This window comes from Delphinus delphis, chromosome 3 (assembly GCF_949987515.2).
Source record: "Delphinus delphis chromosome 3, mDelDel1.2, whole genome shotgun sequence".
In the NCBI taxonomy this organism is placed as follows: Eukaryota; Metazoa; Chordata; class Mammalia; order Artiodactyla; family Delphinidae; genus Delphinus; species Delphinus delphis.
Window position 1 is genome coordinate 100761471 of NC_082685.1, and position 17760 is coordinate 100779230.

At 36.6% G+C, this 17760-nt stretch overlaps 1 protein-coding gene across 1 annotated transcript in view; it reads right to left on the reverse strand.

Annotated features, from left to right (window-relative positions):
• Positions 1-17760, reverse strand: part of ADGRV1 (adhesion G protein-coupled receptor V1) — a 565763-nt gene that overhangs the window by 412768 nt on the left and 135235 nt on the right. Inside the window, exons 34-39 of the mRNA XM_060009164.1 lie at positions 16823-17032; positions 8584-8714; positions 7419-7518; positions 6598-6777; positions 5799-5962; positions 2159-2252 (exon numbers count right to left, since the gene is read on the reverse strand). Of these exons, the coding sequence (XP_059865147.1) occupies positions 2159-2252; positions 5799-5962; positions 6598-6777; positions 7419-7518; positions 8584-8714; positions 16823-17032 (879 nt within the window). The remainder of the gene's footprint in view (positions 1-2158; positions 2253-5798; positions 5963-6597; positions 6778-7418; positions 7519-8583; positions 8715-16822; positions 17033-17760) is intronic.

Sequence of the window (17760 nt, forward strand, 5' to 3'; positions counted from 1 at the left end):
AGGAAATACGATGTACTCTGTCAGTTTTCTTAGTGTGAACAATAATTAACTTGGTAATAATTGCATGATGTAAACAGCCTAGTTGTTGGAATCATATATTTCTTTTGCATAAAAATGGAAACTTTCCAAGTAATAATATAATAATATGTTAAAAACTGATTATTCCCTTTTGCTATTTTCAAAGTTGTCATACTGAGCCTTAGAAGTGAGTGAGGAACTCCCATTCCTCAGGCCCCTGCTCTGGGCCATGCTTCTGCCCCTTTAACTCAGACTAATTTTCCCTCTGCCCAGAGCACCTTCTAACCCAGGGGTCCCCAACCCCCAGGCCACAGACTAGTAGCAGTCCGTGGCCTGTTAGGAACCAGGCCACATAGCAGGAGGTGAGCGGCAGGCAGGTAAGCGAGTGAAGCTTCATCTGTATTTACAGCCGCTCACCATCGCTCGCATTACCGCCTGAGCTCCGCCTCCTGTCAGATCAGCAGCGGCATTAGATTCTCATAGGAGCACAAGCCCTACTATAAACTGCGCATGCGAGAGATATAGGTTGCGCGCTCCTTGTGAGACTCTAATGCCTGATGATCCGAGGCGGAGCTGAGGCAGTGATGCTAGCGCTGGGGAGTGGCTGCAAATACAGATTATCATTAGCAGAGAGGTTTGACTACACAGAGATCATAATAAATCAATTGCTTGCAGACTAATATCAAAACCCTATCAGTTAAAGAAGATGTGGCACATACATACAATGGAATATTACTCAGCCTTAAAAAGAAACAAAATTGAGTTCTTTTTAGTGAGGTGGATGGGCCTAGAGACTGTCATACAGAGTGAAGTAAGTCAGAAAGAGAAAAACAAATACCGTATGCTAACATATATATGGAATCTTAAAAAAAAAAACAAAAAATTGGTTCTGAAGAACCTAGCGGCAGGACAGGAATAAAGACGCAGATGTAGAGAATGGACCTGAGGACACGGGAAGGGGGAAGGGTAAGCTGGGACGAAATGAGAGAGTGGCATGGACTTATATATACTACCAAATGTAAAATAGATAGCTAGTGGGAAGCAGCCCCATAGCACAGGGAGATCAGCTCGGTGCTTTGTGACCACCTAGAAGGGTGGGATAGGGAGGATGGGAGGGAGATGCAAGATGGAGGAGATATGGGGATGTATGTATATGTATAGCTGATTCACTGTGTTATAAAGCAGAAACTAACACACCATTGTAAAGCAATTATACTCCAATAAAGATGTAAAAAAAAAAAAAAAACCGTATCAGTGAGTGGCAAGTGAAACAAGCTCAGGGCTTCCACTGATTCTGCATTATGGTGAGTTCTATAATTATTTCATTATATATTACAATGTAATAATAATAGAAATAAAGTGCACAATAAACGTAATACGCTTGAATCATCCCAAAACCATCCCCACCCCCGCCCTGGTCCTTGGAAAAATTATCTTCCACAAAACCGGTATCTGTTGCCAAAAAGGTTAGGGACCGCTGTTCTAACCAAGGGATGGGGAGCAGGCTATTTCAGGGCAACTCACCACCAACCCCCACTAGGCCGTCACACCTAAAACTTGCAGACAAAATTTCCAATATCAAATGTCCAAATCGTAAGCAAGAGTTTGTGTTTTAATAATAGGAATATATCTTTTTAAAGTAATCTATATAAAGTTGTACTAAGGTTCAAGTTTTACCTTTCAGTCTGTAATGAATTAACTGAGTCTTTTCTAAAGCATGAAAAGAAAGAGATAAAAAGTCAAAAAAGAAGCAGAGAACACAGCAAACAAACACCCTACTCAATCTAAGAGAAAATAAAAACATCTGAGAGTTTGGAGATCTAATGAAAATAGCAAATTAAATATTAAAAGGAAAATGCCTTCATAAGAACTAATTCTATTTTGAAGATTACAAATTTGGTTATAAAATAACTGTAATGTTTAAAAAGCATCACACAATTTTTAAATTTCTTTATGCTGTCCAATGTACAAAGCTACAATATACGATGGTCTTTAAATTTAAATAAATCTAAAAGCTCACATATTTACACATATAGCTGACATTAGCAAACTTCACAATGATCACTTCTGATTAAAAAATGAAGAAACTTTACTTCGTTTGCAGTGAGTAAACAGAAACAAACAAAAAAGCCCATCATACCTAGTCTAGGAGGAAATGAAGTTAAAGGAGCCATGATAAGTTCCACATAAGTTAAATTCACAAGGAAATATTCTTCTAGTTCTGGTACATCGTCCTGCAAAAATTACACCCATTAAATTATCTATAATTATGCTCTCAAATTAATTACCTTACAATCTATTTTGAAAAATTATCTTTTAAATATAAATATATATATTTAAATAGTATACAGAAAACATAAAATGCAAACATAGAGTAGAAAAGATTTAAATCAGAAAAAATAAACATGTCTTGGCAATGATTTTTTTGGATTTAACACTAAAAGCAAAAGCAATAAAAGCAAAAATAAACAAGTGGGACTATATCAAACTGAAAAGCTTCTGCACAGCAAAAGAAAATATCAACAAAAGAAAAGGCGACCTACGGAATGCGAGAAAATATTTGCAAATCATACATATCCAAAATTCATCTAAAAAAGTCATACAACTCAATAGCAAAACAACAAATAATCTGATTTAAAATGGAAGAGGGACAGAATAGAAATTTTTCCAAGGAGGAAATGCAAACGGCCGACCTGTACATTAAAAGGTGCTCAACATCACTAATTCTCATAGAAATGCAAGTCAAAACCACAATGAGACCTCGCCTTACGTTTATTAGAATGGCTATTATCAAAAAGACAAGAGGTAAGTGTTGGTGAGAATGTGGAAAAAGAAGAACCCTTCACACTGTTGGTGGGAATGTAAATTGGTGCAGTCACTGTGCAAAACAATATGAAGGTTCCTCAGAAACTTAAAAATAGAACTACCAGCAATCCCACACCTGGGTATTTATCCAAAGGGAATGAAAACACAATAGTGAAGCGGTATCTGCACTCCCATGTTCACTGCAGCATTATTCACGGCAGCAAAGTTATGGAAACAACCCAAGTGTCCATCAACAGATGAATGGATAAGATGTGGTATATATATAAAATGGAATATTATTCAGCCACAAGAAAGAAGGAAATCCTTCCATTTTTAACAACACGGATGGACCCTGAGGGCATCATGCTAAGCAAAATAAGCCAGACAGAGGAAGACATACTGCATGGCGTGGAATCTAAAATAAAGTCATATGCGTAAAAACAGAGCGCAGAAAACTGGTTGCCAGTGGCTGGGCTGGGGTTGCAGGGGGAATAGGGAGGGATTGGTAAAAGAGTACAAACTCAGCTATAAGATGAGTAAGGCCTAAGGATCTAAGGTAAAACATGGTGACTATAGTTGACAACACTGTACTGTACAATTTAAATTTGCTGGGACAACAGAACTTAAATGTTCTCACACACAAAAAAAGATAAATACATGAGGTGACGGATGTGTTAATTAACTAGATGTGGGAAATTCTTTCACAATGTAAACATATATCAAATCAACAGAATATACACTTCAAATATCTTATAATTTTATATATTTTTTAGATTCTGCATAAGTTTACCATACAGTGCTGGTTAATTATACTTCAGTAAAGCTGAAATTTTTAAAGAAACATAAAATTATTAAACTTACACCTGGTTGTATAGGTTATTAGGTTGAACCACATGAAACTGCTAATATTATATCATTTTTTACCTGGACTAATATAATATGTAAACCAATTATATAAATATACAAACTTAGTATACCTTAAATATAATAAGAGCTGAATATTTTTAATTACCTTTTTAATTATCTTAAAAAAATGATTCTAATCCAATGATTAGAATGAGGAATAGAATAATACTATGGGAAAAATATAGGCTTTGCAGTCAAAGAGAACTAGTACCAAATTTCTGTAATTTTAGGTGAGTTACTTAAATTTTAAGGCCTCAATTCTGGCATCTTTATAATGAGGGAAGTAACTGCTACTTTGGGGATTTTAATAATGATTAAAAATAATGTGTATGGAGTACCTGGCCTAGAGAGAGTCCCTACAAAGTGACAGATATTTGTGATGGTTAATTTTAATACAATATTACTATTAATCACTAATAAGGCAGCTGCTCAAAACATGAGGACGAGCAAAACCCACATCAGTAGTAACCAGACAGCCAACAATATTGTGACATAGAAACCCAATGTATATATATGAATATATAATATTAGTACATACACCTCTCTCTTCATTGTATTTAATGGAGATGTGTTGGCATGTGAAAAAATAAGAAAATGAAGGTCACAGTTTCTATCTTCTGTAAAACAGGGACAAATGTGAGTTACAGAATCAGCGATGTAAAAGGGACTGTCCCCAGCCTACCCGCACTGTTCCCCACCTCCATGCAACAACTCTCCCCTATCATGCCCCAGGCTGGCTTATTTCTGTAAATACAGGCTTACAGTCTCTTAATCTTGTGCTACTCTGAGAACAGAAACGACTGCAAAAACCTGGGGAGAAAAAAGGAAACTTTGAAACCGTGTGTTCACAAAACAAGACTGTAAACCAGACCTCTGAAGGTGGCTATATATTTTCTGCTTTAAAAACTAACGTATCGGGCTTCCCTGGTGGCGCAGTGGTTGAGAGTCCGCCTGCCGATGCAGGGGACAAGGGTTCGTGCCCCGGTCCGGGAAGATCCCACATGCCGCGGAGCAGCTGGGCCCATGAGCCATGGCTGCTGAGCCTGCGGGTCCGGAGCCTGTGCTCCGCAGCGGGAGAGGCCACACAGTGAGAGGCCCGCGTACCGCAAAAAACAACAACAACAACAAAAAAAAACTAACGTATCTAAGGAATAATCCATTTATTTGTATTCAATTACATTAATAGATTATATATTTGGAAGAAGACTTACCTTAAAGTTTTATGGAAACTTGTGTTGTATGTCACGTACTGAAATAACATTACCCTTCATCTTACGGCTTTAGAGTTCTCATACTACCATATTAGGTCACAGTGCCACAGTAATCAACAAAATAAGAATTACTGATTTCAGATGGTAGATGGTTTACAGTACTTATAATTTTGTAAAAGTAAAAGGCCTCTGAGAAAATTAAAACTTGAAAAAATAGAACCCCAAAATACATAGTAACTGAAAATTATTTTTCTAAGGCAATATTCATTCTCTTTCTCCCTTCCCCTACCCCTCCACCCCACACACCATGTCCTACCCTCTCCATATGTACTATTTTCATAAACTTCTTGGAAATGAATTTAAGTAGTTGAAACACTAAGTCCCAAAACAACACAAGATTTCCCAACATGAAAAATCATTTAAAACACAATTTCAGTCAGAAATGACTACTTTAAGTTTGACCATAATCACATTTTATACCATCAGCCTCTAGTGAGTTTCTCACTATCTCTAATTTAACTGGTCCTAACAACTAAGTCGCTGACCTACATGGCTTTGCTGGTCCAATGAATCCTTTGGAGTAATCAAAATGCTCCTTTGGAATCTCTTAGGCCAATGACATCTTAAACGGGACTGCCCTAAGGAAATTTTCTTTATCACAAGTTGTTTCTGTGATAAAATACACAACAACAGACCAGCCTATCTAGACAAGAAAAGAATCCCCTGTGTAATTAAAAAAAAAAAAAAAAGTCACAAAAAGAAATAAGTTGATTTAAAGACACCAGAACATTTAATCAACTTCTACTTTTTATCTGGTTATTCGCGTTTAATACAGTAATAGTAAAATAAGCGTTTTACCTCAAGTATAGTAATGTTGATGGCTGCTGCTGTTGCCCCTTCTTCTAAAATCAGAAAGCCAATTACTGGGACAAAGTCAACATTTGGCTCAGCTAGGTTTCCTTCTGTTTGGTTCTTTAGACTCAACATTCCAGGAACTGTGGTATATGTGACATTAATGGCTCCTAATTGAATTGGATGGGAAGGGATTTTTAAATTATTTAAAATTAAATAATAGTATCTCATTATGAACTTGTTGACTTTCCTAAAAGCACGTCAGTAGCTGTATTATTGGCCCCAATTCTTCACCCCTTCCTCTGTTCTTGGCCTTTACCATGTAATGGCTCAGTGATGTTGCACTGTGGGCAAGGCATCCCTGCCTACCTCTACTTTGAGTTTGACTGTGTGACTTATTTGGGCTACAAGGTAAAAGTGATGGTGCGCTAGTTCTGAGCCTAGACCTCATGGGGTCTGGCGTGTTTTTGCTTGCCTTCTTATGCCTCTACTGGTTCCAGGAGAAGAATGAGAGACACGTGGAATACAGCCACCCTAGCCAAGCCCAGACTCAGTGGACCCACGGCTGGCCCATTACCATATGCTGCTGAGAGTTTATGATTGTTTGTTGCACAGCATTCTGTGACACTAGATAAATTCGTTTAATCTTTCAAAAATAAAGAAGCTATAAAATCCTGTCCTGAATTAAGAAATATTAATTGTTTTCCTGTCCCTGATTTATTCTAGCAATGGCTTTCATCCACCCTAGTAGAATATTAAAAAAGCACCTGCCTGGAAACTCCATTCATTCTAGAGTAACACAAACCTAGAGATCCAAATTCTCTGTTGATGAAAAGCTGAATTGTCATGTTAGCCTCCTGTAGCAAAACAAATCTTGATGAAAGAGCAAAACTTAACACTCCATGTGGTTCATCACTGGCTTCTACGGTCAGAACAGCTGCATATCCTTGAGCGTCAAGCAGAGCAGTTCCTGCTGGTGGAACTCCTAAGAAAGTCAGGGACCACAAGAAATCTAACAGTGACTTGACCTTAACTTCTAAATACTTAAAATATAACCCCACTTTTTGAAACATATTAAAGTAACCAGAAAGTGGTTACTTTCACTCCTCTAACAGAAATCTTCAGTGTGAAAAACAGAAGTTACCTTTTAGTTTTTTTTTCTTCTTAGATAGCAAATTTTTTTTTTTTTTTTTTTGGCTTGACCTATTATTGTCATTATGTGCTATACTGGTCATCTGAATTACAGAAATTGATTAGAAACTGAGGAAAATACCCAGATAACTTGCTCAAATTAGTAAATCTAATTTATCCATAAAACTGATCCAGAATCCAAATTGGTCAGCTTAGCATAAAATTAATTTCATTAAATTCTACCTTTGGAAATATATTTTACTCCATAGGAAATATTCAGCAAAATTTTTAGAGGTTTTAACTTGAATCCATAAAGATAAGTATTTTCATTCTGAGCTGATTCTTTTGGATCTAAATGTTATGGGGCAGACGATATTTAAATAACATTTTTAAAATCGCTATGCATCTAACTGTTAAATATAGAGACAGCAACTATTATTTTTTTCTGAAAAGAATAATACACCGGAAAAATAATTTAATTAAATTCTGCATTACCTTGTGTCCTGACATCATACAGAATGACCTGGTATACTTCTTTCTCCTCAGGAATATTGTCATCCAACAGATGCACAGATATTGTTTTATTCAATGACCCCTATGTCAAACAGAAAGAAATTCATCCCTCTACTGTCACTGAGCACAAACTAACTCCTGCTTTTACTGGCCTTATAAATTGTGCATCCAACTATATTTTCACTTAAACAAAGTGTTCTGTGGCTTAAAAAATAAATTAAATAAAAAACCACTGACTCATAAGAAAACAGGCTTAAAGTAGATAAGGAACAACTGTGGAAGATTTTGAGTGCTGAGCTCATGAATATAGATCTTATCTAGTGAGCAATGTAGCCCTATTGAAAATTCCAGACAAAGCAATAAGTTGGAGAGATTTCTATGTGGTTAATGGGAAAAACTGGAGTATGGAAAAGAAGACCAGTGTTGTAGGGAAACCAGTTATTAGAAGTCAAATGTAGTCCTCAAGGCAGAAGGTTATAGGGGTTAGGCTTAATATTGAGGGAGGGAAAATGAAGAGAAAAAGAATGAAACAATTTACCAAACAGGAATTCATATCAAGTGAGCGTGGAGAAGAGAAGACGAAGAGAAACAATAAAGTAGTGCTAACTTTCTACCCAAGAACTGCTTTCTTATAGTTATTTTCCACCAATCATCTTCTTTCAAACTGTCAGCAAGAGCTTTTAAATGTAACCTCAAAAATACTGTGTGAACAGAAGATAAAAAGACATTTGTTTCTCAGGCTATATTTGCTGTTTCATAGCAGTGAAACATTTAAGTTCCAAGTGCATTGAAAGTTCCAAGACAGTGAGGGGTAAGAGAAGAGGGACAAGCAGTAATCATCTTCTTAATGACACAGTTGACACCAACAGTGGGAGGGCAAGAAAGCAACAAGAGGGCTTGTCTCAAATACAAAGTCAACTTTTTCTGTTTCCTTAAAGGAGATCTACCTAGTACATATGGAAAAACAAACCCCCTCCTTAAGTCTTAGAAATTCTTTGAGTAATGTTCTTCCTTTAGGTTTCTAAGGAAGCAGCTCCCTCATGGATCTCTATTAATCTTTGTATTACATAATCAGAGTTTTCCCATTTTCCTCACAAAACACAGTTACCTCCAGATATTGCAGTAAAGCTTTTCTTGGTGGTATTACCTCAGGAAAGAAGAGTTGTCCGGTAAAGTTAGCAAAATTGAGTTCTAGGTTTTGCCCAATAATTTTCCAGTTAACAGTAACATTTCCTCGACCAGGGGGTGTTCTCATCACATGGAATTGTAAAATTTCTCCTGCAGGTGAAATGTACAGATTGATGAATGTTTAGTGTAAAATGAGCTTAACATTTGAAGTCAACAAAACCCAAATCCCAAACATGCAACTACTACAGTACCTTTTCTAAGAATATTACAAAGCTGTTCTGTTTGCAATTTTCTAGAAGCTTTATACATGCTTATTATTTATCAACACATTATTGTTTATTCCACTTCTAAATACTTCCATTTAGTAGAACTTCAGGAAGTTTAACATGTAAAAGTTACAAAAGCACATGCTAAAATGGAAAACACAAACTTTTATTCACTCCAAAACATGCACCAGAACATAAATGTTCTGTAAATTAAAGAAAATAATTAAGTCCTCGTGGTCAAAACTAGTAATAACACAAGTAAATTCTTCCTTCACTTCCCAAAAGGACAAAAATTCCTTACACTGGTATGCAATGTGATTTTACATAATGCATGCATAAAAATGCTTGCAAATACCTGAAAATCACATTTCTTGAAATTGTAACTTACATATACCATCAATGATTTTGTTTTATAGAAAGAAATACAAAGGAAAGGTGTCAAATCTGTATATCAACCTCTGTAACTTCACCAAAGTTACAGCTATCCTTCCTGGATAAATGAGGCATTTTAGATACTTTCCATTCCTGGCTTTTATCCTCATGTAATATTTTGTAAAATTGAAGAAAATCATAAAAGTCATTTCTTCTAAATTGCTGGAATTGAAAAGTAAGCTCCTAGGGAGTACTGGTGATGGCCATGTGTCTTGCTGAAAATATGCTGAATTCAAAAATTTTATGATGATGAACAGAAGTGGAGGTACATTAATGAACTATATTACTAAAAACTAATAATTGTTAAAAGATAAATGAATTCATGTTTAAAAGGCTTTAAAGAACACATCCTTATAGCATAGACGTATAGTTGAAATCCATGCATGTTCATTAAAAATATCACTTTTACTTAGTTATCCAAATAAATACACACTTCTGACACTTTTAAATGAGGAGAGTAGCAATAACACAGTAAAATATAAACACCCTTTCCAAATACGTTTTAACTACCACAGTTTTTTAAATGTTTTAAATAATAAAATTAAATAATTATTTCTAATAGAAAGGTTTCTTAAAATATCATAAATTCATTAATTTAGAGATTATCTTATTTCAATTACTAAAAAACAAAATAAAATTTTCATACTAAATTTAAGCATACATAACTTTAATACATTTATTACATAAATTATTTTGGGACGGCAGAAAATATAAGAAAGCAAAAACAGACTTCTAAATAAAATTTCCTAAAACAGTTCAATGTTTAATGTATACATTTTAAAATATTTCAGTACAAAAAAAAATGTTTAATTGCTATCACAATAGCAGACTATGACTTGGATGTTTTTATTGAAACATAAAGGAAATGTTATTAGAAATAAGAGTGTCCGAAGATAGGATATAACTGAAAGAATGGGTAAAATCAGCCATAATTGCCATGCCATTTAAAATTTTTATACTTATATAACTCATATGAATAAAACACAGGCACTACAATGAAACGCTGGAGTCTCTCTATTGTATACCAGGCAGAATTTCTCAAGGGTTTATTACTGAATGGCAGAGAGAGAACCTTGGAGTTATTAAGCTCTTTCGCCTACAGTGTTGTCTGGTGACCCAAATAAAAAGGTATAGAGTCATGGTTTTCAATTTTTTTTTAAATCACAAAACCCAGTAATATTTCAAAATGAAAATTATAGAAGTTTGAACAAGTGCTAAAAATGCAGTGGGAATATAAGTGGCAAAAAAAAAAAAAAATGTAGGTCAATGAAAATCCATATTGAAGGGGAACCTGTAAATATCACAATAAAAATAATTATGGTTGTAAGATGGTACATAGAGATTTGGGAATAAATACACCATTAAAGGCAAAACTAAAAATGAAATGCTAAGGAGAGAAAAAAGTAAAATCCTCCTACAAACTTATTACATGTAAAAACGCTCAGTCTAGGGCTTCCCTGGTGGCGCAGTGGTTGAGAGTCTGCCTACCAATGCAGGGGACACGGGTTCGAGCCCTGGTCTGGGAGGATCCCACATGCCGCAGAGCAACTGGGCCCGTGAGCCACAACTACTGAGCCTGCGCATCTGGAGCCTGCGCTCCACAACAAGAGAGACTGCGATAGTGAGAGGCCCCCACACCGTGATGAAGAGTGGCCCCCCGGGTTTCCCTGGTGGCGCAGTGGTTGAGAGTCCGCCTGCCGATGCAGGAGACACAGGTTCGTGCCCCAGTCCGGGAAGATCCCACATGCAGCGGAGCAACTAGGCCCGTGAACCATGGCCGCTGAGCCTGCACGTCCGGAGCCTATGCTCCGCAACGGGAGAGGCCACAACAGTGAGAGGCCCGCGTACCGCCAAAAAAAAAAAACAACAAAGAGTGGCCCCTGCTTGCCACAACTAGAGAAAGCCCTCGCACAGAAACGAAGACCCAACACAGCCATAAATAAATAAATAAATAAATAAATAAATTTTAAAATGCTAAGTCTAATACCACTTAATATCACCTTTGAAAATTTAATGTTACCATGCAAGAATTTAACTTGCAAGAAAATATTACAAGAAACACAATTTGAAGCACAACACACACACAAATAAAAGGTAAACCAACTATTCCTTAAACACATAATTTCATGAGCCTATTAAAAATCACGTCAACAGCATAAATAGTGTGAAGATTTTCCTAAGAATCAAAATAGAGGTATTAACTGCCTCTTTAAGGCAGACTGCCAAGAATCAGGTCCATTTAAAATGCCTTCTAGGGACTTCCCTGGTGGTGCAGTGGTTAAGAATCCGCCTGCCAATGCAGGGGACAAGGGTTCGACCCCTAGTCCAGGAAGATCCCACATGCCATGGAGCAACTAAGCCCCTGTGCCACAACTACTGAGCCTGCACTCTAGAGCCCGCGAGCCACAACTACTGAAGCCCACGCACCTAGAGCCCGTGCTCTGCAACAAGAGAAGCCACCGCAGTGAGAAACCCACACACCATAACAAAGAGTAGCCCCCGCTCACCGCAACTAGAGAAAACCTGCACTCAGCAACGAAGACCCAACACAGCCAAAGATAAATAAAAAAATAAATGTATTTATTTTTTTTAAAAAAAAGCCTTCTAGGAAGAATTACCAGAAAGCTACCTTCTACCTAGAGGAGAAGTCAAAGAACATAGGAAAAGGAAAAAATTAGAAACAAGTGCTCAGTCTTCTAAATACGAGGGAAGGACAGAAGATAGGTCCTAAAGAAGGAAGGTAAAATGTTCAGATAGCCAATATTTTACCACACTGCCTTCTAGTTTTTGCCCAGAATGAAGACCTAGAGAGGGCCCTCCCCCACTAAAGAGTCTAATTCCTGTAAGATCATCTTGATATGAAATCTAGAGTCCACCAAAAAATCGGTGATACATTTTAACTTTAAGCAGAAGATCTAAGACCAAAAACAAAAAGGATTTCCCTGGCAGTCCAGTGGTTAAGACTTCACACTTCCACTGCAGGGGGCATGGGTTCGATCCCTGGTCTGAGAACTAAGATCCTACATGCCACGTGGCGTGGCCATAAAAGACCAAAAAAGAGGAAGATCTATCATATGGATTCTAGACCTAGCCTAACACAAATAATATGAATATAAAATTAATTTTAATAACCCAGAGTATTTCGTGTATTTCTTCCTAAAACAAATCAGGATTGTTTTTACAAAGATAAACGTCAACTACAATGTGTACAAAAATAATGGAAAACTAAAATACAGGAAATATATTTTAATAGATTCATGTATATGTGGTATACAGGAACCATCCAAACTGATTGTGCTCTACAATTAATAGAAAATGACTTAAAACAATTACAGGGATAATATGAAACACAAACTGTCAATAAGAAAAATAGTTGAGTGTTTCTAATACAGCAGTTCGATATACATTTTTAAAGAATCACATCTCTTGTTCAAATCTTTACCTAGAAAAAATACATGCTGTCTCTGAGAAAAGGAGAAATTTTAAATCCATTGACATGACATAATGATTATGATGCTGCAGAGATGTGTGAAGTGAAACGTTTAACACAGATTTATAAAGAGCACGTTTATACATACTTTGCAACCACAGTAAAAATCTATTGTCCTATATTTCTAAAGTCTGCCTATTACATTTGAAAGAAAGTAATATTTAACACTGGGCATCTGTCCAATTGCTTTAGGACAAAAATGTAGAAATAGGAGTCTACAGAATTCAAAACACTGTTAAACACTAAGGCAATTCCTCCCCATGAAATGAAAATGTATTCTAGAGCCAGAAATTCAGCATTGTCCACATTTTAAATCTAATCACATAAATGAAACTCCAACACTAAGTCAAAAGCAATGTTAACACTGTCAAAAGCCTACATGGCATGATTTCTTTACCCCATTTCTTTAGCAGTTATCTTTGAAGAAACACCATGAAGTTTTCATTTTTGTAAACATCTGCTTGATATACATTTCTCTATGCAATTTTGCAGTAATACAAAGAATACATGCACAAAATACTGAATTCTTGAGGTTAGACATAATGTTTTTGAAAAAAGAAAATTAATTTAGACTCTAGGAAAAGGTTTAGGAGAAAAGGGAAAGAAAAGTAAATTTAAAAAAATAGAAATTCCTACCAATTTTTATTTAGAAAATGTAAAAATTCTAGGGAGTACTGATTAATGAAAGCAATTCATTGTTCTATTTCCTGTACCAAACTCATGCTCATAGATTGATATGATGAAGCAGATAGGATATGCTTTTGATATGATAAACCAATAACACGTTTGGACCACGTGTTTTAATGACTAATCATTTTTTCTCTTTGCATCCCCTGCAGATATTTAGCTGTTGGAGACTAAAGAGACCACAATCTGGTTTTCAGGTGTTAAGTTCGTTCCAGTGAAAGAGAACACAGGTGCCAAGACCCTGCAGTCTCCCCAAGATGACTTGGTGCTCAGCACAAGAGCCTGGGTTTCTTCAGAGCCTCCAACCCACCACCACTGTCACCACCCAGACTTCCATAGGACGCATGTAAATGACACTAGCTCCTTTACGGTTAAAATGCCCTTCAAGTGATCCTGGACATCCAAATACTTTTGTATTCTTAAAAAAAAAAAAAAAAATCCCATCATATTGCTGAAAATCACATACCTAGTCCAGCTCTGTGTCCTCCCTTAAATCTAATCCTTTCTGGTCCCTGAACTTATTTATACCCACCCCCATGTCACTAACACTTTTCTTCTCTTCTACATTGCCTTCTTCTCTATATTTCTTCAACAAAACAAAGCAAGTCCAAAATACTCTACGCTTTAATCTGGTTTCACCAATTTTTCTCCTTTCCTTGCTCACAGAGCCAACAAACAGAATATCCCCTAAGGCAGTGCTTCTCACCCTAATGCAGTGAAGGATGGGATTTGGTTTTGTTTTAATACTTTTTTTTAATTTTCTTTTATCTGAAAATATCTTTATTTCACTTTCATTCTTGACAAATGTTTTCACTAGTATAGAATTCTGGGTTGCCTTTATTCTGCTTTGAGCACTTTTTTTTTTTTTTTTTGCCTGCACTGGGTCTTTGTTGCTGCACACGGGCTTTCTCTAATTGCAGTGAGCGGGGACTACTCTTTGTTGCGGTGTGCGTCATTGCGGTGGCTTCTCTTGTTGCGGAGCACTGGCTCTAGGCACATGGGCTTCTGTAGTTGTAGCACGTGAGCTCAGTAGTTGCAGTGTACGGGCTCTAGAGCGCACGGGCTTAGCTGCCCCGCAGCATGTGGATCTTCCCAGACCAGGGGTCGAACCTGTGTCCCCTGCATTGGCAGGTGGATTCTTAACCATTGGACCACCAGGGAAGTCCCAGACAAGGGGTTTTTGTCTGTTTTTTGTTTTGTTTTGTTTTCCTTGATCTATCATAAACTGACATTTTTGTAAAACACAATAAAATAAATGACTAGATAAGTTAAATGGCAAAAAGAACACACATACAAAATGTAAGCCCATAGATATCACTTTTGGATATCACAGCAAAATGAAATCGTTATAAAATCTCTAGAAAAGATTCTTTCAATTTTCAAACTTATCTTGTCACAAACAAAAAGCAAACACTTTGTGTGCAGATGTTAGCTTGAGGACCGTACTTTGAGGAGCACTGCCCCCAAGGCTTCTACAGTCCTGTCTTTTGTTATCCTTAGTTATTTGCTTTCCATGCCAAGTTTTCCTTTACAATTCCTCTGCAGTTACTACTGTTCCCTCTAGCCCATTGGGGAATCTAATCTCACTTGTTGCCCATGTAGTACGAGACACGCTGGTTTCTTTCTTCTGATAACTAATGAAAACACATTCTTATTTTGGTCTCTTCCCACCTCTCTGGCAGAGCCTTCTTTCCCCTTTCCCGTTTGCCTTTTGCCTGTCCCAGCACCTTACCCTGGTGCCCCACATAGCTCCATCCTTGACAACTTGCTTTTCTCCCTCTACCAACTAAGATCTTAATTTTAGATCTTTAATTTTCCTGATTTCAACGATTATCTCTAAAAATCCAATTTCCACCCCTAGCTTAAGATAGAGTCAGATTCTCTCACCAAATTTCCTCCTCTCACATGGACACTGTTACTCAAATTCATTATTCTTCCAACTCAAATCCTGAAATATTTACCCGACGTTCCTGCATTGTCAGGTTCTGCAGTAGATGTAAGTTCAAGTAAAACAAGTTTCTTCTCACAAGGTGCCCTATAGCGTAAGCTCTGGGTTCAGACAACACTAGGTTTAAGCCCCACCATGAATAACTATGTGCTGGGTAATCTCTCTAACATTCAGTTCCCTTGTGTGAAAAACTGGTGTATATCGTCATACCCACTTCATAGCCTTGTTAAAATTAAGTGAAATGATGGATGTAAAATGTCTGGCATGCAGAAAACACTCAATAAGTGTTATTGTTGTTGTCATTATTATTGAGATTAACTTATCTTCCAGTGACTTTTTACTTGTATTATACTACAAATAATTTTTCGAGAGTTGATGATCTGTCTTTAGATTGACTTATAGCAATTTGTTAGTCACTTTTACTCACTATTGCTATGACAACATGAGATTTTTAAACTGTTAATAAAAGGAAAAAGTATTGGAAAATGGCTCAGATATTTGCATTAAGTTAAATAAACTTGCAAGTTGGGAGTACAGTAAGGTAAAAGGTGATGCACACTAAAATGCATTCAGTTTCCAGCACAGTCACTAACTAGCTATATGATTCTGTCCAGTCACTTAATCTCTGTCTCAGTTTTCTCATCCATAAAGTCGAAGTCCAAATGCATGATCTATATCCTTTTCATTTCTTAACTCTTTTAGGTACAATTATTTTTTAATTTTAAACACAAATTATAGTGAAACAGACTATAAATACCAATTTTATCTCAAACAGACTTATTCAAAGACAAAAACACTGCTATAATGGTTTAAACAAAAAGTAGCCTATAAATGTAAACCCTATAGATGATGTAAAATATTAAGATTCATGGAAATTACTGTTTTTTTACGGGAAAAGAGGACATTGTATAATTTTTTTCTAGTTTGGCACTTTGCTCATAAAATATACAAACCTATAAAATCCAAGCTAAAATATTCACTGATCAGAAACTGCTATTTTTTTTTGAACAGAGAGCCAATATTTCACCATTTAACATCAACAGCTACCACTGAGCACATATACACTATGTGCCCAGAACTATGCTAAGCACTTTACATTTATCCACTTAATCCTCACACAGAAACCTACGAAGGAAGTAGTATTTCCCTTCATTTAACAGATGAGAAAGCTGAGCATCCTAGGTTTGACCAATTTCATCAAAATCACACTAGTGGGGAGTGGCAAGCTAGAACACAAGACCAATCTGCGAGGCTCCTAAATCTAGTTAAACAGTTCCCTATACAGCCCTCTCCCAAATAAGCTCCCTGTACATTAACACACCCAGCTGTACAAAATAATGGAAGAATTTTTAAAATGGGAAACTTTAAAAAACTAGACAAAAAATGACATCCATGGAAAAGAGAATGAATGTGCTCAACAAAGAAAGGAACCCACCTTCATGACCTATGACAGATCTGGAAGCAGTCTGAAAGCTAACAACTCCTGCCACATTGTCATTGGCCAAAATGTTCACTCTGACGGTGTCGGAACTGGGCAAAATCCTACTTCCGCCTTCGGTGTACACCAAGCTGACTATGATGCTTTCATCATCCTCTGGCTCAGAGTCATCCAAAATGGTTAAAATGGCTATCTTTTTGGTTTCACCTATAAAGAATTAATGGAATAAAACCTAAGTAAGAAAATCATCAATAGAGAATTCACAAAGGTCCAAGATAACTTCTTTCAAAGAAAAAAGTTAAGTAAAAATACATGAGTGAATTATAACAGTTCAATACCATGAGTAATATTAGTGCCACTATAAGCAAATGTTGTATGTAAGTATGTATACCCTTTCACCTATAAAACACTGTAAAAATTTCATTAATATGGGCAGATTGTGGAAAAGGACATTTTGAATTATGCAAAGTTAAAGGGTAGAATTATTTCAAGGAATCATGGTTTTACTTCCTGGTCTTTAGCCTAGAACCATGACCTAGCTAGGGGAAGAGGTTCTGAAGCATCTACTGTTTAGAAACTGATCCCTCTAGAAAGTGGGGTCTCATTCTCATTTTGGCGTTACCATGAATGGTTTTCAGGTAATCAAGCCAAAACTTCCCTGAAAGACCAGGAACACTTAGGGAATAGTGGTCAAAATGGGAAACAGAAAAGGACGGTAAATTCTGAGCAAGAGAACCCACGTAAATGGGATAAGTCTTCGGGGAGCCAGATGAGATGACAACATCAAATACTAGTCTCCAGGATTCGGGCAATAAGGGAAGGAGGCAGAAAAGGAATTCAAAGGGACACATAACAGCAACAAGGGCCAAGCAATCTATTTTGCAATTTGGTCTAGGACCCCACTAGTAGATAGGGCATCACTGAAAACTCCCAAA